The 22,778-nt window shown below is 39.7% G+C and overlaps 1 protein-coding gene across 7 annotated transcripts in view; it reads right to left on the bottom strand.

Annotated features, from left to right (window-relative positions):
• The window catches only part of rerea (arginine-glutamic acid dipeptide (RE) repeats a), a 571,358-nt gene that overhangs the window by 12,937 nt on the left and 535,643 nt on the right, over positions 1-22,778 (bottom strand). For all 7 annotated transcript variants that reach the window (XR_006309302.2, XM_043676153.2, XM_043676157.2 and 4 more), the window contains 7 exons: positions 20,185-20,384; positions 19,155-19,316; positions 17,634-17,747; positions 12,729-14,068; positions 12,299-12,521; positions 10,071-10,791; positions 733-879 (listed from right to left, as the gene is read on the bottom strand). Coding sequence is in view for 6 of the 7 variants with exons in the window: in XM_043676153.2 (XP_043532088.1) it covers positions 733-879; positions 10,071-10,791; positions 12,299-12,521; positions 12,729-14,068; positions 17,634-17,747; positions 19,155-19,316; positions 20,185-20,384 (2,907 nt within the window). In the remaining variant the exon portion in view is untranslated. The remainder of the gene's footprint in view (positions 1-732; positions 880-10,070; positions 10,792-12,298; positions 12,522-12,728; positions 14,069-17,633; positions 17,748-19,154; positions 19,317-20,184; positions 20,385-22,778) is intronic.

The following is a 22,778-nucleotide window of genomic DNA, read 5'->3' as shown; positions in this document are numbered from 1 at the left end:
TGACTTGTCTATGGGACAGCGCTCCCAATTTGAGATGAATAGCCAGTTGTTACTAAAGACGACTTTGTGGTATTGACAGGGCTGGCTGTACCATTGTTGTTTCCAGATCTTAGTGAATGATGGGTTGTCTGTTCTTTTTCATTCCTTCTTCTGGACCTCATTGTAGTTTTATAAAACTGAGTGACTTGCAGGGCCAATTTAGAAGGCATGTTTAAGAGACTATCACAATGCAATGGATTGAGAATTACATGTGGGCTAGACTAGGTAAGGACATTAGTGAAGGAGATGGCTTTTTACAACAATGGACAAAGATTCTGTGGTCACCTTTAGACTAGGCTTCTAATTCCAGGTTTATAAACGGAATTCAAACTTCAACATTTCCCATGGAGGGATTTGAACCAATGTTTTGTTTTATTGCTTCAAGAACAAAGAACTGTGAATGCCAAAGATCTGAAACAAGACAAACTGGAGAACTCAGCAGGTCTGGCAGCATTTATGGAGAAATGTCAACTCTGCTTTCTCTCTACAGATATTGCCAGACCCAAGTTTCTCAAGCAATTTCTGGTTCTCCCCCTATAGCATTAGCTAGGTCTCTGGATTACCAGTCCAGTGATACAATTAAATTAAGAAAGGTTTATTTAAATTTAAATAATCTATTACTGAGATATAAGCATAACCTCTCAAAATATTAATATACAGAATTAATTATTTTGGATATGTGAATTTTCTTACCAAAGACAGGATGATGCCTGAGCATTTCATGTTCATGTGGAGCCTGGGTCAATAGTGGGTTGGGTATTGCACCTGGTGGGTATGGAAAACGAGCCAAATGGGGCCCAGCTGCTAGAGGATCCACCAATGGATGCACACCTCCTGAACCTAGTTTTAAGGAAAAAGAAAAATCTTTTGAAACTACTGGGCACAAAAAAACTCAGACAACAGGAAAAGTAACTGTATTATATCGTATAGCTTAGTGCAACAAGCTAGAAGCATTGTGAATGAGGTTTTAAATATAATAACTAATATCATCTTCTTCTCCAGTCTCTAAAGATGAGCCAGGCTATTGTAAGCTTAGTGTCCTATTATCACCAGTCATGGTGACATCCACCTCTATATCACTGCTTGTTTCTGACAAACATTGGGCTCCTCTGCTGAACCCCTTACACATTAACGCACCCTTTAGACTTGTAACAATTCCTTTGTTAGTCTTTGTCGTCTTCCCACTCACCCACCCCAACATGACGCAAACGTGAAATTGTCTAGTCTAGATAATTGGATTAATATAAGCTCTCCAACCCTAAGTCCTTGGGTCTTGGTCCTTGTTGCAAGATCCAACTTTGTGACCAAAATTCTCTATCTATTGACCTGAAATTGGATCGTTTTTCAGGTATTCCTAAAACACACTAAGTTTCCTTAAATATGTGATTAAGAGAAATCTTACCCACATAGGGCCCTTCTCCAGTACGTCATCTGAAGTGAATAGGGCAAGTATCATGCCATCTGCAATCAGTATTCTTTAGTAGCACCCAGACCATGCATCAAGACCAACTAAAGTTGCACTCTTCATAAACAAGATTCTAAACGCCTTCCTGTGAAGCCAAGGGGAGCAGAAACACTCTTCCTGTCCTGTGGTAAAAAAGCCAACTGCTATCGGCTGTGATTGGTGCAGAGTCCCAAGCTTCACAACCTTTCTTCCCTGCTAAACAGTGCTTACCCCAAGGTCATTGTCAGTGAAGTTGGCCAGGTATCCTGAAATGTGACAGGACAAAATGGCTAGGTGTTTGACTTAAAACAATATTAAATGAGCAGATTCTACTTGTTCATGGTCAGCCTTTTGCAATCTGATCTAATGTCCCAGATTGCACAAAATGAAAGCTAATTTTTCCACACACCACCACATTAGACCCTGACAATCCATCTCAGGAGCAATGTGGGACTTGTGCATATGCATCAGCATAACCATGTTATTTTGTAAAACACAATGCTAAAAATTTCACCAACCTATCTATTAGTTATCAGCTCAGCAATTTAGGGCTATAGGATGATGATGAGAGGGGGGAGATGAGAAATGAAAATAAGGAATTAGTTCAGTGGATTTCTGAAGTATATCTTTTAACAAATGGAGAGAAAGTATGAGAATGAAACAGATTTATGGGTCACATAGATTTCCTGAAAATCTTCAAAGGTTAGTTCAATGCTTTTCTTGGAATGGTTCTTTTCTTTTTAAAGGTGCCTACTATGTTCAGATACATACCACAAGCAACCATTCCACAGTTATGATGTTATGATCACAATACCTTAAATACTGAGAACATAGTATTACATTTTCCTGCAGTTGTCCATGGATTTAGATGATACAATGTTTAAATAAGCAATGGCCATGCACAAGTCTTGCTTCAGTACATTTGGCTACAAGCAATGCAGTTTTCATCGGGAATTTGGAAGAATCATGAGCTGGTAAAACGGAGTACAGGGCAATGCACGGTCTCACCGATGGAAGATAACTGGGTTCTCTTAGAGGCCTCCTTTGAGAGGGACTGTATCAAATTAGTTGCTGTTTTCCCACGACATTGACCACACTCGAAAGTACAGTATTGGCTAAAAAGAGCTTTGAGACACCAGAGTGTTGTGAAGAATGTTATACAAAGTCAAGCTCTTTCTTTTTTACATGCAAACATTAGAGACTGATGATGCAATTTAGACCTTTACTTTGATTCTGTTGCAATATGTGCAGAGTGTGCTGTCCTTTCTAGGAATATGAGGCACCTTGGAGCAGCAGGCACTGAAGGCGGATGATTTAATTGATTCCTTATGGAGGAATGGGAGCGCTGCCAAGGGCCTAGTGGAGAAATCACTGGCCTTTACTACTCTGCGTTTCCCCCACTTTTATGACAATAATTATACCTGGTGCAAGAGACAACAGAACTGCAACTGAGCCCATTTTTTTTCCTTCCTGGGATTGGGCATTGGTAGGAAGGCCAGGATTTGTTGTCCATGAGATAGTGTTGGCTGCAGCCTGTGTGAAGGCACTCCTTCTTGCTATCAGAGGTGCGTGCATGTGTGTTTGTGTGTACACCGCACGCGAAAGTGCGTAGGTATTGAGAGTGAGTGAGTTAGTGTGAGAGAGCGAGTGTGCAGGAGAGTCAGCAAGAGACAGACATGTGTGCGTTTGGTGGGGAGTGAGGGGGGGGGGAAAAAAGAGGGGTGGTGGTGTTGCGATTTTGATCCAACCATGATTAGAAAGGACCACAGTCACTAATTCCAAATCAAGCTGTGCTTACTGCTCTTGGCCTTTTAACATCATACTTTCCCATCTGGCAGTATAAATGGTATTCTCTTCTTTAAAGAATCAAATCAATTGTACAATAACTTGAGTAGAACTGCACAGGATGTGCATGTTAGAATTGTAAACCTGGATTATGAAAAAATGCTATTGGTTTTCAATGTTTCAATTTTAACAAATCCCCAAATTAATTCTGCATAAGTACAATCAATATTCCCTTATTTATCTAGGGATACAAATTATTTTATTAATCCAAAGCTATTCATATAATACCTATGATATATTTTTGGGATGGAGAACTTATTCGAAAAGAATAAGATCAGTATTTTCCAGGTTAGTTTGGATTGCAGCTGAACATTACACTCGAGGTGAGAAACGTTCAACAGAACTGCAAGGGGAAGGAGGTCAATTTGCTAACTTCTTCGTTTATTTGGGAATCAAAAATGATGACGGCTGCTGACTTAGTCTACATGTTCTAACATGGAGGATATATGCAGTGTCTTTAACATAGCAAAGCCTCTCAAGATACTTAAAATTAGAATCCCTACAGTGTGGAAACAGGCCCTTCGGCCCAACAAATCCACATTGACCCTCCGAAGAGTAACCCACCCAGACCCATTCCCCTACCCTATATTTACCATTGACTTCTGCACTTAACCTGCACATCCCTGAACACTATGGGCAATTTAGCATGGCCAAATCACCTGACCTCCACATCTTTGGATTGTGGGAGGAAACCCGCGCTGACATAGGGAGAATGCTTCACACGAGCATTATGAAACAAAACATGACATAGAATCACATTAGGTGACATTAAAGCAGATAACTGAACCCACATTCAAAGAGATGGATTTAAAAGGAACAAAGAGAGAGGGGTTTAGGGGAAGAGTTCCAGAAATTTGGGCTTGACAGCTGAACATGCAGCAACCGACAGTGGAGCAATTAAAATCTGGATGTTCAAGAGGCCAAAATCCGAGAAGCACAGATATCTCAAGAGGCTGGTGTAGATGACAAAGATACAGAGAGGTAAGACGATGGGGAGATTTGAAAACAAGAATGAGAATTTTAAAATCAAAGCTTTGCTTACTGGGGATCTAATGTACAACTGAAAGCATAGGAGTGACAGGTGAAAAGGACAATGTAAATTGGACAAAGTTTGGACGAACCCAAGTTTATGTAGAACAATAGGGAGCTGGCTAGTAATATATTTGAATAGAAACATCTAGAGGTTTTAACATAGTTGGCAGGGTTTCAGTAGCAGATAAATTGAATCATCTGGATGAATATACGAATAGTAAGGTTTTAGAGGGATATGGGCCAAATGCTGGCAAATGGGACTGAATTATTCTAGAATATCTGATTGGCCTGGACGAATTGGACCAAAGGGTCTGTTTCCATGTTGTAGATCTCTCTGACTCTATGAATCAAATGTAGAGTCTGGCAATGTTAGAGGTGGGATTAGGTGGTCTCACAGACGGTATGTACATGTGACTCAACACTAGAAGTCAAATGTGACAGCAAGACTGGATCTCTTTTCCCAGCAGCACAGTCAGCATATCTATCCTTCACAGACTTCAATGTTCAAGAAGATAGCTCACCGCCACCATCATCTTTGAGGGGCAAAAGGGATGTGCAATAAATGGAATACCCACAGCCCATGAATGGACTAAGTGCATTCCCACCCAGCCAGATGACAGAGGAAACGCACTGCATAAGGATGCTGTATTCAACAATCTCAAAAGCAGCAGACAAGTCAACAAGAATGAGAAGGGATAGTTCACCTTTATCTACAGTCACATGGGTTGTTTGGTTCATAATTATCATATAGTCAGAAACGGTGCTGCTTCACTAGTGTTCTGAAGTGGCCAGATATTCAGGTCAGCTAAGAGCCACTTTTGAATTTAATCATCCACTTGAGGGACACCTTCAAGTCATTTACATGATCACTTTCAGATTCAGTCACATTCTTCCGAAAAATTACTTATTTCACAAAATCAGCCTTTTGAACAAGAATTCCATATAGGATAAATGAAAATAAGTAAAAGATCTAACAATGAACTATGGGTATGAAAGATGTAAAGATTCTTTTTCATTCACTTGCAGGACAGAGGCATTGCTGGGCATTTAGTGCCCATCCCTAGCTGCCCTTGAACTGAGTTGAGTGGCTTGCTAGGTCATTGCAGAGGTCAGTTGAGAGTCAATCACATTGCTGTGGGTCTGAAGTCACATGTAGGCTAGACCAGGGAGGATGGTCGGTTTCCTTCCCTGAAGGACATTAGTGAACCAGACAAGTCTTTCGAAAAATCGGCAATGGTTTCACAGTAATTCCCGATTTTTCTTAATATTGAGTTCAAGTTCCATGGCGGGATTTGAACCTTGCTCCCCAAAACATTAGCTGAGTTTCTGGATTGATAGATGGAAATGTGTTGCTGGAGAAGCGCAGCAGGTCAGGCAGCATCTAGGGAACAGGAGAATCGACGTTTCGGGCATTAGCCCTTCTTCAGGAATCCTTTCGGGCTGAAGAAGGGCTAATGCCCGAAACGTCGATTCTCCTGTTCCCTAGATGCTGCCTGACCTGCTGCGCTTCTCCAGCAACACATTTCCATCTCTGATCTCCAGCATCTTCAGACCTCATTTTCTTTTCTGGATTGATAGTCTAGCAATAATACCACAAGGCCATGCCTCCCATCAACTAAAACTGATGCTTCGAAAGTACACGGAGTGGAGATGGCTGCTGATAATGACAAAGGCACTATCCTACCATCATATTGATCAAAGTGACATAGTCCAGCAGCCAATCAAGATCTTCTGGTTTCAAAATCACACTGGCATTTTCTGCTCTGGAAATCTCCTCGGTCCGACACCTGATATACTTTTGCCCATCTGTACTTGCATACAGCAGAAGGGTTGTCAGCTGAAAAAACTGTCAAAGCAGCTGGAACTGTACTGGCATGTAAAGAGATTATCTATATTCTCCAAAACAATCTGCTTTTTAATAGCATTTCGTGTTGCACAGTGCTTTTTAAATGTGTGAATGTCTGCGCATAACCTGGACAACAAGCTCTTCCTATAACATTAACAAAGTGAACTCAAATCATTATGCGGTTTCTTACTATAAATGTAGGCATGGCAAGTTAATCTGTTAGGAGTAAATATGATCTATCACTCTTCATGACCACAAAATATTGTAAAATACTTCATTACACTAAGCAATATAATTCTAGTAACTGCTGTCGTATAAGAATCCAAAATATCCAAATGGGGGTAATTCCCTTGGTCTTCTTTGAGGAGGGAACAGTTTTGGTGGTGACTTGCATTTACTTTACAGTTAATTAACTGATTCAAAGAGATCCCTATCAGACTCCTGGGTCCCTAGACACTGGGAATTTTGAATTGGCCAATTTAATTGCAACACAATGAACAGTACCAGGCCACTCTGCAATTGAAATGTATTCAGTTGTATGCTATTTTCAGAGCTAATACATGCACCAAGCGAAAATTAAACTCTATGATTGCTGACATGTTTTCGCGAGAAAATGGGTTTGTTATAATGGTAAGTTTCCCAGTATTGGTAGATATATCTTAATGAGAAATCAAATGCTTCCTCTTATGGTCTTTTGTAAGTCACACCAAGTTTTCTTGTTAAACAGAAAGTAATCATTTGATAAATTTTATTTCCCCATTGCCGTTTTGTTGTAACTAACATACATCAGTTACAGGAAGTCGAACTGCATAATTTTTGGAAAGCTTTTCAGATTTCTTTGCTCCTAAATCATTAGAAAAAGATCAAAATTAAAAGTAAGGAAATTGTTTAAAGTTTATGCTGGTTAACACAAACGTATTTGTAAATATCCTACGTGGAGTTTTAAACAGCAGAAGTGCCCACTTAAATGAAAACAACTGCAATTGTGCAGGTTCTTGATATTGGAAAATAAAAAAAACTGGTTTTAATATTGCAATTCTCCTAACCACTGGAAGTCTCAAACTAATTAACAACCAAATAAATAATTTTTTGAAGTGTAGTCAATGTTACAATATGAAAAACATGGTCGTCCATTTGCACACAACAAACTTCCACACAGATAAATGTGATAATAATTGGATAACCTGCTTATGCAAGGCTGAGTGACATAGATACACAATCACTGCTGATCATCTAGGACTAGAGAGGAGGTGAAATTTCTTCACTTACAGATTTGTGAACACAAACAGTCTCTACCTAGAAGTGTATGGAAGCTTGATCATTAAATATTTAAATCTTTGATATCTTGAGGAATTACGTGAAATGGAATGGTTGGTAAAGTGAAATTGAAGCTCAAGGTCAGACAAGAGTGAACTGAATGGCACAAAAGTTTCACAAATTGTTGGATCTTTTCGTGTCCCTACTTCTTATGCCTAATAAGTAGATCTATTTACTTACTGAGAGAGACAAACAACAAGGTGCGTAAGAAAATTTACAAATCAATCTTTTAGTTAAGGAAAACAAACTTGGATTACAGGAAACTTTGAGGAATCTATTGGTATTATGAAAAATAGATTTCAGGTTTATTTAAATCTATGGTAAACACAACTGACTAGGTTGACTGTGGAATGACACCAAAACCAATGATTTAGAATTTAGCGAGTATAGATAATTACCATCTGTCTGACTATTAAGAAAAATGAGAAATCAGGTATTAAAGAATAGACTCTAGTTGATAAGAACGTGAGCTGCCTGGTTCAAGGTTCAGAGTAACATACAAGGGATAAATCCACCTCATAGTTTTATTCAGTTTCTCAAAGATTGAGTAAGGTCCAATGATGACACATTATATTGGCCTTCATCTGTTTGATTTTCTGGCAACTAAATGACCTTTCCTGTCCATGTTTGTAGCTCATTCAGCAAGATTCAAATTTCTGCACTAAATTCAAGATGTAAGTTCACATTTCATGTTAGCCTGTGCAGTTCAGCAATTTTCACTGATTAATGGGACTGTGAAATAACAAGCTGATTTTCTAATGGTGTACTGAGACACTTACCTAAGCGTTGAATGTGCCTTCTTGAGATTTCCTCCCACGCTCTGCAACTGTGAGGCCTGAGCTAAGCAATTCCTGTAAGTGGGAGTCGAGAATGTGCATTCTCAACACAAAGGCAAGTGCCTTCTTCTGCACTTATGTAAGTTTAATAATCATCCCATTTTATTAAAAACAAACTTTTTTTTAAAAAACAAAATATTACAGCTGATTTTTTTTCCCCAAATTAATGACAGTTGTGTGCTAGAATCCAATGATGAAAGGTAGCCAACATGAGTTGCCAAGGAAACAAAATACTGAGTGTTGAAATGAGACAGCTCATCATTGAGCGCTGAGGGCATGCTCGAAAATCAGGAAACTTATTCATGGCACATGTGAATGTGAACATTTACTGTTCTAACATACCATGCCTGATGTTTTTTCATTTTATGAAAAATATATTTGCAAATTACAATCATTTCAGAATATTCAGATTCCTCTTCTTTAACACAGCTTACCAACTGTAAATATAACAACCATTAGACTTGACATATAGTGTGTCATTCCTGTGCACTTTTAGTCAAGAACACTGAGTAAAATGAATAGCATCAGGCTGTAAAACTTATTGGTTTAAAGGAATTTCTCTATCAGTTCTGAACTTGCACGACCACGTGTAATGCTGAATTGTAGCTACTTACACAATTCTACTTCAAATCTAGCTACACACCCTTCTGTAAAATGTGCAAATAATCATATACATACAATTGGTAATGCAATGCTTTTCAACCTTACTCCAACAATTTGTATATTACAAAATCACAATGACAATGTTGCTTCATGGATAGAGAAAGCCACATTTATAATGCTTGCATTTGTGCGGCTTGTGTTTTGTGCTTTTAATATGAAATAAGGGCAATAATGCAAAATATGTTGTATATCAGAACCTTACTTTACAACACTAGGCTCGAGCATTTGCTTCATTATGCCAGTATATCAGCCCAATCTGGATAGAATTGGTCAAATCAGTGCAAAAGGTCACATTTATGCATGAATATGTTAACAGTTTTTGAAATCTTCCATACCTGGATCAAGATCTGCCCAGGGCAACATTGCAAGATTCTGATGATTGTGTTGGTTACAAAAGGATCAAGTTCTTTTAATTTTCATACTTGCACATGTGCTAGTGGGAACATTTAGAAATCTTGTGTCAAAGGACACTTAAGTAGGAAAGCCAACGAATGAAAGTACCAAACAATTTTATAGTTTTTTGAAGTAATTTTCAATCATCTCAGATGGAGGACTGGAGTAAAATGTTTATTTTTGGTAAGAACCCTAATTTCAACTGTATTCATGAAAGTTGATGAGATTACCATATTGCACTTAGATGGAAAACATGCCATTTTATTGCACTAAACAACATCACTGGCTTGTGGCAGATTTTTCATTTGTGATTTGCAAATTATTTTAGTGAGTGCCTGAATCACATAACCAAATCTGAGCAACTTTACACACAATTCAGGCATGGTTTGCCTGATTTAAGTCTGAAGCTGAAACTCTACTTCCCCGTATTTAAGATTCATAGTATCATTAAACTAGTGAAGTACATGCATTTTTCACTGTTAAGGTAACCACAAAATCATTGCACTTACGTTGTGATATCAGAAGCATTCAAGTCATATTCTTTCACCATCACTATCATATTTCCAAACTTTCAGCACACATAAATACACAAACAAGATGACATAATGGCTAGCAACTCTTTTGGCTGTTAATGATCAGACTTGAGTCAACTCACCTTGGTGCAATGGATCTTGCTGATGTAGGTGTAAGTGCGAATGTATGTGTGAATGCTGGTGATGATGTGGCGTCACATTGAACATCTGCAGTCTTGTAAGTGGGTCATTTGCAAGAGATGCCATGCGTTCAGCATGTATTCTTTCTGCTGCCAGTCTATCAGCATAAGACATGTCAGGCCGCAACTGAGGGCCTGCAAGTGCAAGTCTTTCTCTTTCTAGAGGATTCAATCCATGGTGGAAAGGAGGGAATGGATGAGCTCCAGCTGCTGGTTGGATTGTTAATGCACCATGCCTAGCAAATGGATCCATAGGATTAGCAGCTGGGTGCAGACCGTCCAGTTCAGGTGGCTTAACCTCAAAGCCTGGCTTCATCCTTTCACGGAACTCCCTTTCACGAATCTCTCTCTCCCGAATCTCTCTTTCACGTAGCTCACGTTCTCTCATTGCAGGGTCAGCACTATAGAGGCTTGGCATATGGTAAGCCAGGATTGGATCAGAGGCATTTAATGGAACAAAGAATGGATGGTTACGATTGGTTGGAGACATGACATGCGGTCTTGCATATTCACTGAGAGTCCGTAGTGCTGGAGTATCTGGTCCAATGTATGGAGGGACAGCTGCGATGGTAGTGGGCGGTGGTTCAAATGAAGGCCTTAAATGAGCTGGCCCAACAAGTTGAGATTCTGCCATGCGTCCCTCATGGGAGGAGCTTGAAGCTTTCTGCAAAAGGAACGGGAATAAATTATAATATGGGTGGGAAAACAAATCGCAATCCTGGGAATCTGAAATAAAAACAAAATGTGCTGGAAACAGACAACCGGTCAGACAGTGCAATCTGCTCTAATGGTCTTCAGGTTTTATATACTATTAACTCTCTTTCTATGGCCTCTCTTATTGATTTGTTTCCTCTTGCCTATTTTTGACATTTTTTCTGCTTATTCACGCAGGTTTAAAATTCACTTCCAATTCACACCAATATTAGACTTATTATTTAGGATGATAGAGATCAGAGTGTTATTGATAGTATTCTTTATTATTTCTAGACTGACTTCAATAGTCTGAAAACCAGCTGCACATATAAACAGACTTCTGGCAATCAGTTTAGAACTTTGCAACATGTCGAAGAGGCATTCTTTAAAATGAAAGTAACTGTACTGGAATAAAGTTAAAAATCTCACAACACCAGATTATAGTCCAAGAGGTTTAATTGGAATCACATTGAATTCGTTGCTCCGAAAGCTAATGTGCTTCCAATTAAACCTCTTGGACTATAACCTGGTGTTGTGTGATTTTTAACTTTGTACACCCCAGTCCAACACCGGAATCTCCAAATCATGTACTGGAATAGGTTTACTACATATAATCTTTTATCAGCTTTTTTTAAGGGGGTGGGAGGAAGTCAGCTTATAGAATGCAACTGTATGTGATTTCCTGGCTTATGCACTGACATAATAAATTGGTGCAGCATAAATAGATAATGTGGGCAGCCAGTGGGAACAGTTACGCATTTGAGTTTCTGCCTATGTCCTTTTTATAATACTGGCTCTCTTGCCTTTCGTTAGATTCACCTGCCAACCTTTTCTTAGATAAATGAGCGGGACAGACTGAATCTGTTGCTATGCCTTTGCCAAGGCAGTTTTGGTAGAAAATGCATGACAGTCCTAGGGGTGAATCACCTGCTATATTCCATCCTCTTCTGGAAACTGCCTGCAGCTTCTGAAAATCTACTCAACATTTAACAGGAGTTTAACTGCAAAAAAGTGTAATTATCTTACACCACCAGTGATGCTACCACAGTACAGCATGAAACACGCCATTTAGTCCAACTGGTCTTTGCTGATGTTTATACTCCACATAAACCTCTTCACTAAACTCACCCATGTAATCTTTAAGTACTTTGTGATGTTCTCAGCAGAACAGACAGATGTAACAATGGAAGCTGTAGGCTGAATGGTGGAGATAAGTGCAACACTTGATGTGGTAGATGCTGATGAAGAGGCGATGGTAGGAGCCCCTGATTGGATGAAAAGATGCTGGGCTGAGAAGGAGCTGAGCTTCTCCACCAATATATCTAAGCATTTTACCTCAAATGCCTCCTGTGGCAGAGTTCCACATTGTGTTCCCTTCCTACATAAACTGGTTTGTCCCGAATTCTCAAACTGATTTTTAGTGACTTCCTGATATTCATGGAAGGAACAACTAAGCTGCTCTGAAGAGGAGCACCTACCGCTGCTCTTTCAGCTTCCCGCTCACGTTCCCGTTCGCGTTCTCTCTCCTTTTCTTTTTCCTTCTCCTTCTCCTTCTCTTCTCTGGCCTTCTGCTCAGCTTCCCGCCTAGCCTTTTCGATTACTTCTTCCCGTTTCTTGGCGAGTTTTGATCCTTGCAGTGGCACAAAGTACAAGTCTGATCGTGCACAGGAATTGTAACCTCGATCCAAATGTTTGATGAACCTAAATAAAAACACAAATGACAAACAGAGAAATGGAAGCATCTTTAAAACAAAACCATTGAGTATTTTTCACTTATTCTATTCTGCAGGATGCAACATACATTTTCAATTATTACAGCATTTGGAATAATTAAGTGAAAGTAAAACGAAATGCTCACTGCATTTATCTTCTAAAACTAACAGCACTATAGAATACAATAAAAAATACCTGGCTGACTGACTGGCATGGCTGGGTGCGCTAACAATAGTTGGTTCTGGAGATGGACTCCTGTTTGGAGATGGAGGAGGACTGTCTGGATCGTCTGGCTCATCCTGCATTTCCTCTTTAATCTGAATGCTCGTCACTGTGGCAGGTGGAGTATTAGTGATGCTCCCAGCAGAACACATAGATGTAACAATGGAAGCTGTAGGCTGAATGGTAGAGATGGGTGCAACACTTGAGGTGGTAGATGCTGATGAAGAGGCGATGGCAGGAGCCCCTGATGGGATGAAAGAATGATGGGCATACGGCAGCTGCGAAGGAACTGGGTGCGGTACTGCTTGAGGATGAGTTGCAGTCACCGGAAGGCTCTGAGCTTGAGTTAACACTGGGGGTTGAGCAGAAGGAGGCTGAATCTGTTGAGTTTGAGGCATTAACTGCAATGGAGGTGGATGAACAGAGGGAGTGTGATGGGTGGAAAGGGAGCTCAATGGCTTTAAAGCTGGAGGGGGTGGCAAATTTGAAGGCATTTGTGGGAAGGGAGGTGGTCCTGCAAGGTGGTTTGGTGGTTTGTGCGACTGTGGGTTAGAAACAGGAGTAATTGGTGTTGTGGGGGGTGGCTTAATATGAGGCATAGTCACAGGAGCAGGTGGCAAAGGCTGCTCTCTTGGAGGTTGTGACTGTGGTTGTATTTGGGGAGGTGGTGGTGGCTGTGCTTGGACTTGGGTAGGAGTGTGTTGCTGAGAGTGCGTTGCAGTTGGCCCCTGCGCAGAAGCCGGCTGTATCTGAGGCTGTGGAGGCTGAGGATTGATTGAGAATGGCGGACCTTGCAGTTGGTGCTGTATGTGCGACTGAGCTTGCAGAGAATGAGGCAATGGTTGCACCTGAGTGTGAAGCTGAGGCTGTGTCTGGGGAAGAGGTTGTGACTGAGGTTGCATCTGCTGCTGAATCGGAGGGTGCGGTGATGTTAGTCTCTGCGGATGAAGCTGTGGTGCAGGCTGCATCAGTGAATGAGGGGGTGTCTGACTTCGAGGCTGTGAAACTGGAGACAATTGTTGAGAAACTGATACAGCACAGGATGATGCCGGAGGGGGCATCTGTGGTGGTTCCAGTGGTGCTAATGGCAAAGAGGCACATGGATTCTGATGTACTGGAGGTTGAGGAGGCTGTAATACTTGTTGCTGTGCAGAGGAATCAGAATCACTCTCATTGTCCCTTGGGCTCGGTATACTTGGTGACGTGCTGCGATTGTCTTGATCGATATCCTTTGGATCACTGCTTCCTTCATCATTAACACTGCGGCTGTCAGAACTCTCTCCTTCAGATGGCGAATTTGGTCTACTGATTTCCTGTTACAAATAAAAAAGACAGTGAGTTATCAAATACTATTTAGTGAACCTAATTTTATGATCATTACACATAAGCATAATTTTGACCAACTCTTATCTGACAGAAAGAATGGAAAATTATCAGGGTCCAATTAGGTACTAATTTTAAATCTTAAAGCAGGATTTGATGTCACAGTGCAGTTGTTAGATGAGCCAACATTTAATTAATTTTCCCAGTTTTGACTACACCACCAGTATATATTCCATCACAATAGTGAGCTGACACTGTCCACTTTATAGAAGCCGATGTTAAACCAGGTTGGATAGAAGCCACTGCAGGCAACATACAACACCCAATTTCCTAACTACAGATCCACGATGAAACAGCAAACAGGAAGCTCAAAAACTGAAGCAAGCCACAAATCAATCCAGGTGAGTTTGTCTTTTTAAAACCCCAAGCATTTTGGACTATGTTTCTTGTTCCACAGCTGTCAATCCTGCTGAGTATTACAAGCATTTTGCGTTTTTATTTCAGATTTCCAACATGTGCAATATTTGGCTTTTATATTCATGATTCAGTATTATTCTGGTCCTGTTTTGTTGATTTAATTATAACGAGGAACCCGACTTCTTAAAAATAAATACGTAATATCATTGGGAGCTTACTATTTTTTTCGGGATAAAGATGGAAACCTTGTTTTTGAAGCTGGTTATCAAATACAGCAGTCCAAAAATGCAAAGTTAGAAAGGCAGAAAAACTTGCTCACCAAGTGTAAAAGTAAACTTTTGCCAGTTAATAGTGAAGCTTTACAAAACATAGTTAGTGGCATCAAAGATAGAGGCTCGAGCCCTTTGGTACTGTAATTAGCAGCTGCTGCTTCTATACAGGAGTTTCATGGAGACAATTCTGAAACATCTCAGACTGAACATCATCATTTTCACCATCAAGGGCTTAAAAAGTAATCTGCATAAAATATACTGCCTAGATTACAGAAGAATACAAACTAATTTGCAAGCTAAAAACTGTGATCATATTCGCATATAAATATTAATACCTACATTTTCAATACATGTTAAAATTTCAATTTGGGAGTTTATATTCAAAAATGGGTCTTTTTATTAACATAATGTAATAGCTACATTTTAATCAGCTTCTCACTGTACGTAAAAAGTCACAGTTTAGACAAAGTCTAATTAACTCAGATTTATTTGAGAAAGCCTGTGTTTTAAGGCAAATATCGAGCAGATGGTGGGCCTTTTCTTTCGATTAAATAATTCTGAAGCACTGCCATTTACCACATACTGTACCTACACTGTCGAATCACACCTTCTATTCACCTGCAATCTCAGCTCTTCAACTGAGTCTCTAGGTCGAAATTACATTTTTAAATAAAATACCAAGGAATACAGAATTTAAAATCAGGAACATATTAAACAGCAATTTTATGTGGAAAAATTCATCACAGGAAAAAGGCTAAAGCTTAATTTTAGAAGCACATCTTAGAACACTATTCCTTGGTTTCAGTTAAATACTTTTTCAGCAACGTTCATCTGAGATGGTCAAGGTCATCCTGATCATTTTCAACATTTCAAATCTCTGTATAGCATTTTTCTTTGCTGACAGGGAAGACAAGTACAGTTTATGGTTAAAGTGGCATTGCCGAATTCATTGTGAGATAAACCTACAATTTTTCCTGACCTTAACAGCAGATTGTGGTATAGCTTCATTTTCGATGTGGCTTCTTTTCTTTCTCGAGTCAATTTAGTTATTTAGAAAATGCACACACTTGCAGATTCACCTCACACTTCATACTTGTTTAACAAAATTAGCAACATTAATTCTAGACTTTTAAAACAAAGTATATCACTTACATTACAAACTACCTCAACTGACTGCCGTACAGTTTATTCCATACTGCCATGTTACTGAAAAAAATTGCAACACAATCGCATACTACAAAAAAAAATTGTTACACGACAGTCCACATGTTGCTGTCATTCACAGCATTATCACTGACAATTCCGAATGTCAGAACCCTGCCATGTTTTCCATGCTAACAAATCTAATTAATCATTCAATTTTGCTTATAATGATGCCCATTCAGGTCACAACTAGAGGGAGTGGAAACGGGATTAAACAATCTGAATTACGCAATTTGAGGAAATTGTTACACTCCCCCCAAGTAAAAGCAAAGAACGTCATTTTTGAATTGCAGAGTTCAAATCAATAATGTAATAATTGGTGGTCCTTGTTAAAACACATGGCCAAAATGCAGCCAAGAGGAAGGCCTCTTCAGCAGATTGCTGGCAGTTTAAACAACAATCTGCTGTTTATAAATGTGGCTAATGTTATAAGTAATTAGATCACACACTTTGCCCAGTTTACTCACACCCTGTGGGAGCTCCATCTTGAGTCCTAAGGATCAGTGCCACTGGTAATGACAAGAGGATTAGATGACAGTAGAGGAGTTCAAAGGGTTGTATTTTAGTGCATTTAGCTTCCAGTGGTATTGTTCATGAAATATGAAGATTATGAAAAACTATATGCATTCATCTCCCAATTGTCATTTTGTTTATAAGGAGCTTTTTATCAATTCTGCAGTAACATACACAAGTTTTATCAAATTCAACACGGAACAGTGAGAGACTGCCTTTGCAAAAAGCAAACGTTTTCTTCTGTTACGTATAAATTACTCTTTGTCCAAGCTGAGCTCATTATTTTTTCACCTCACCCTTTCATATTTTTGTTGAATTTGTTTGAAAATTATAAACTAAGTGAAGTTTTGCATTTTGATCTAGCCAGATCAGAGGGATCCGAGGATCTGTGCACAGTTTAGTGTGGTGATAATATTGTAACAATCAGCCTCAGTAATTCCACGTCAGGAAAGGAAAGATCAGCTTAGTTGTCTCACTTCTGGAAGGTGCCACTTTCAGATCCAAGAGTTAACTGTGCATAAACAGGGTATGTTAACTACAATTGGCCAGAATCCCTGGTTGATGTCCCAATTAAGGAGTCAAGTGTACATTTAAGAATGGTTTGATTTTAGTTGACAATAATAATGGCAGGACAAGACTGTGGGAGTACTGATAAAATTACTGGTTTGATTTGGACAGATTGGAGTACATCAGTGAAACAGGATGTCAAATTGTGTAGTCGATGCAGACTCATTTAGTAGCTTCAAGAAAGAACTGGGCGTTTTCTGATTCTGTCAGAGTTTACATAACACACAAGGTGGTTGAGTCACGGCCAATGTGGATTCAGACTAGGTTGTATCCTCTTGAGCAAACAAACAAAAATCAGCTTTTTTCAATTGAGGGATTTGGTTTTTGATTGTTTTTCACCTTTTCCTGGCAACCACATTCCACCTAGGTGGTAGGAGATCTCCAGAGCTGATGGACGGGACAACACAACTTTGTGTGGAACAAGTCACATGTCCAACTTTTGCATTTAAAAAAGTTACCATAGACTTCTAGTGCCATGTAAAAAGTGGTACACTGCATGTTTAGTAATAATATAAAGTCAAACACCAATGAATTATGTATTGAAATCTGAGTAACTGAAGACTGTGTGACCAAGTATACATGCCTGTGTTTTGGATTTCTTTGCATTTAATCTTTCTGATTCTTCTGTATCAGAAGCAGCCTTTTCTCTTTGGCGTTTGGCACTCTTTGATGGCGATGATACATCATCCTTTGATCTCTGTCGTGTAAAAAACATTGAAAACAATATGAGCACAAGAACAACAAACCAGTTACCCAAGTTAATAATGAATGTATTAAAACATGTAGCATCACCACAGTTTCTTTTAAGGAAAGGAATTTTCAAAACAAAGAACTTCAAGTAAAAAAGTGAATCTTGATTTTAATTTGCTGCATAAACTCAATGTTCCTAAGATGAACAATAAGCCTGGACCATTTTCTACTGCAAGGCCTGCCTGAACATGACAAGAATTACTACCTTGACCGTGGGCAGAAGTCAGATTTCATGTCATCAGGATCCTTCATGGGGAATACAAGATGATGTCCTTTGACATCAAGTTGGGGTAGGTCAGGGAAAGAGGACCTTTTTTTTGTGGACAGGAGGAATACTCCTGCCCCACAATGAAATCACTACAATTTCAAAAACGTTCTTCTGCTGGGCCTCTTCTGGCCATGGAACCTTGTGTAGTCAGTTTTCTCTGATGGGCCCAACATTCACAAAGTTTGCCAAGCCTTTACTAAATTCACATCAGGGTCCTATTTGTATTACAGGACTGCAACTTTGCACACTGCGGACGCCACTGAATTAAAGTGGCTACAAGTAGGAATGAGGTATGAATGAGAAGTAACAGGCCCTATTTTAAAGGCCTGCACATCTCATTCTACAGTAAGAAACATTTTCACCAAAGCATATGTCAAAGGCACTACCAACTGGAGTATGTATTACAGGTATAATTTCAAAATGTTTACCTCCCACAATTCAGCAACAATAATGGTAACATACATCAACCATCAGTTATTTTACTGATTCATTAATCTTTGTTGCTGAATGGCATCTTTCCCACAAAAATATTAAAATCGGGATTAATTTTGTGATTAATTCAGAATAAAGGAGACCAATCGCGATTTTGTTTCAACTAGAAAACAGATCTATGGCACATGAAATATAATCACTGCTCTACAACAGAATTTGTTGAATATGAGTCAATGTTTGTGTTATTACCATTCACAACATCATCTAAATCTACTAAACTTCAAAATGAGACTGGATTTTGTTGAATTTTCAAAATATAGCTTATTAAAAAATTTAAGGAAAAAAACCTTTATTTTCTGATGCACCAGATCTAAAGCCTTATGTCCACAGCTTTAAGATGATCTCTTCTCAAAATCACAGAATTGTTACGACATAAAGGAGGGCATTCAGCCCATGATGCCTACACTGGCTCTTTAACCAAACATCATTACCTAGTGCCAATCTCCTGCTTTTCCCCATACCCTTGCACACCAGTTCTATCTAATTATCCAATTCCCTCTTGAATGCCTCAATTGAACCGGCCTCCACTACATTTCTAGGGAGCTATGACATGGTAGTATGCAACTGCTTTCACAATGATTATCAGAACATTACCTTGCTGGATTTTTTCATAGAGTCTGTTTTGCTATCATTACTGGATGTGCTGGCAGCACTGGGAGAATTACGGCCACTGGACCTGATGTCTTCATTGATAGGCGAGGTCCTACCATCAGGGCTGGCTGTCTGCTTTTTACGACCACTGCGCAGTGAAGACATCTAATTGACAATAAAATAATTATTAGACCCGCATGCATTGGGGCGATTAATAATTCATAGGTGCTTTTATAACAATGTTAGCTTCCAATTAATATTCTCCAGTTAATTATTGGTTAACGTTGGTGGCTGAGATTCCATTTGCAATCCTTCTACTTTTAATAAGAAAAACTGTAAGCTAATTCTGAAGGGACAAGCTTCCCTTCTATGTGTTCAAAGGAATTACACAATTACTTTGACAAGACCAGCTCCTGTAATTTGAACACTTTGTTTAATCCCATTGTAAATACTGGAATTGCTCATCTTTTTTAGCCTGATTCACTGTCATTTATTTCAAATCCTGTGCCCAGGTACTTTAATCAGGAGTACTCTGCAAATTAAAACCCAAACGTTTTAAAGTCCAGCATTTGTTCTTCAAACTTCTAGTGTTTTATTACCTGTAAGTAGGACAAGTGTTTTTTTTTTGTTGCAAAATAGAACTCGACTTTTATTATTTTATTAGCCTTCGATTGATTTCATATTGAATGACAATGAGTTCCTATAAATTTGAAATACAGAATACCCCAGAGAAAACACTTTATTTATGCTATGTGGATAAAATAACAACATTAAATCACAGCTGCTCGATGTCATCCAGGCAGCATGATCTAAATGTTTTTAAGAGAAATGATGTATGCCACTACGTGCCATACTGCATCACAGGTCTGAATTTCAAAAGGCAACAAATTAAAGTATATGCTTGTCCTAAAGTGCATTGGAGGATTTCAAAGAACATTGCCAAACTACTCACCGCATCTGCGTCACATTGATTTATGTAAATTTAGTCTCCTATAAATATAAAATATGAAAGAAAAAGTAATGACTCTCATACCGAGCCCCTGCTCCTTCTGGTCCTCATGCTATGTTTCCCACTGAGCCCATCTTCTTCTTCTTTGACTGGTTTAAACATAAATGGTGGTGGATCCACTGGTTTATCGATAGGCGGCAGTTCTGCGTATTTCTTGAAGTGAATTCGACACTCTGTGCACAGTAATATATTGTCCCTTCCTCCGTGGTGCCAGTCTTTGGATGCTGATTTTTTTAAAAAAAGCATATTTTCTATCAATTTCATGATACAACTATTACATATTTACATCAAGACTAGTGAGAAAGCTGTACAAGTTGGATGAACTCTAACTGCATCTTAGCAATGCGGCACATGGAAGCTAAAACGAAAGATCATGAAATAAGTTTCCCCTCTCGCCTCACTTACAGTCCCTTCCCTTAAATTTATTGTTCATTATCATAACATTAGATTAGATTACTTACAATGTGGAAACAGGCCCTTCGGCCTAACAAGCCCACACCGACCCGCAACCCACCCAGCCCCATTCCCCTACATTTACCCCTTCACCTAACACTACGGGCAATTTAGCGTGGTCAATTCACCTAACCTGCACATTTTTGGACTGTGGGAGGAAACCGGAGCAAACCCACGCAGACATGGGAAGAATGTGCAAACTCCACACAGTCAGTCGCCTGAGGCAGGAATTGAACCCAGGTCTCTGGTGCTGTGAGGCAGCAGTGCTAACCACTGTGCCACGGTGCCGCCCAACATTGCTGTCTCAGGTGGCACAGAATTGTGGCCAACAAAGATGAAGGCAATTGTGGGCGGCACAGTGGCTAGCACTGCTGCCTCACAGCGCCAGAGACCCGGTTTCAATTCCCGCCTCAGGTGACTGACTGACTGTGTGGAGTTTGCACAGTCTCCCAGTGTCTGTGTGGGTTTCCTCCAGGTGCTCCGGTTTCCTCCCACAGTCCAAAGATGTGCAGGTCAGGTGAATTGGCCATGCTAAATTGCCCGTAGTGTTAGGTGAAGGGGTAAATGTAGGGGTATGGGTGGGTTGCGCTTCGACGGGTCGGTGTGGACTTGTTGGGCCGTAGGGCCTGTTTCCACACCAAATAATCTAATCTAATCTAAAAATCAGAGCAGAATTTTTTTCCTCTTCTACTGTTACATAGTACTCATTGTTGAACAGAGTGCTATTAGATCCAATTATTTTTCATTCATTCAGGAGATTTGGGCTTTGCTGTAATTGTCCATCCTTAATTGCCCCTGATGTGGTGGTGAGCTGCCTTCTTGAACTGCCACAGTCCATTTAGGTAGACCCACAATGCCATTAGGGAGGGTGCTTCACGATTTTGATCCAGCAAAAGAATAATGATGCATTGCCAAGTCATTCCTTGGAGGATAAATTACAGGTGGTGATGCTCAATGCATCTGCTTCCCTCGTCTTTCCAGACAGCAGTGGCATTGGGTTTGGAAGGTGCTCCCTTAGAACCTTGGCGAATTTCTGCAGTTCATCTCTTAATTGGCACACACTGCTGCTACTGAGTGTTGGTCATATTGGGAGTTAATGTTTATGGATGTGGTACCAATTCAGCTTTCTTCTGGGTGATGTCAAGATTCTTGAGTGTTATTGGAGCTGTCAAGGTAAGTAGGGAATATTCTATCACATCCTGACTTGTGCCCTGCAGATGGTGGACAGGCCATAGGAACTCAGAAGGTGAGTTACTTGATGCAGGATTCCTAACCTCTGACTTGTTCTTGTAACAATATAGCAGTATTTATCTGTCGAGTCCAGTTCAGTTTCTGGTCAATGGTAAACCAAGAATGTTGATAATTCGGGTTTCAGCAATGCTAATGCTATCGGAAATATTGAATGTCAAGGAACAATGGTCAGATTGTTTCTTGTTGGAGATGGTCATTGCCTGGCACTAATGTGGTGTGAATATTACTTGCTACTCAAGTCTGGACTTATTTGTTCAATATTTACTGCTTCATTATTTCAGGAGCTGCAACTTGTGCTGAAAACTGTGCAGTCATTAATGAATATCCCCATTTTTGACCTCATGATGGAAGAAGGTCATTGATGAAGCAGCTGAAGATGCTGGGTCTCGGTCACGACACAGAAGAACTCCCACAGCCATGCTCTGAGGCAGAGATAACTGACCTCCAACAACCAAATTAAAGCTATTAATTTTCTCCAAACCCAAATGAATTACTTCAGGTGCTCCCTTCCATGACATAATCCTACAATAGCTACAAAACGAAGGGCTTGAAGGAAATGAAAATAAAATGGTCAGAGTATATAAGTGTAACAGAGGAATGTAACTACTTAATATCTCTATTTGCATGCTCGCAATTTCAAAAAAAAGACTGTATTCTGCTGACTGGACAGCAATCACTAAGCAACTGCTAGTCTAAATGGTATTATTATAATAATGTACGAACTCCACAACACTGGCAACAAGAGGACCTGTCTGAGGTTGTTACTGAGTACTGCATCAAAAGTGAGGGCAAGGAAGAGAGAAAAAAATGATGGCGATGTCTTCTAAGTAAGCTAATCATGCCAACGACATTATGAATTGGATACCTGTGTACAGGATCTCCTTCACTCACTTCAGCCTCCGGTGCAGTTGTGC

Source organism: Chiloscyllium plagiosum, unplaced genomic scaffold (assembly GCF_037043375.1).
Source record: "Chiloscyllium plagiosum isolate Xiang-an unplaced genomic scaffold, Cpla_swu_hap1 HiC_scaffold_37, whole genome shotgun sequence".
NCBI classification, from domain to species: domain Eukaryota; kingdom Metazoa; phylum Chordata; class Chondrichthyes; order Orectolobiformes; family Hemiscylliidae; genus Chiloscyllium; species Chiloscyllium plagiosum.
Note: the sequence above shows the minus strand (reverse complement) of the source record. Positions and strands in the feature narration are given on the sequence as shown.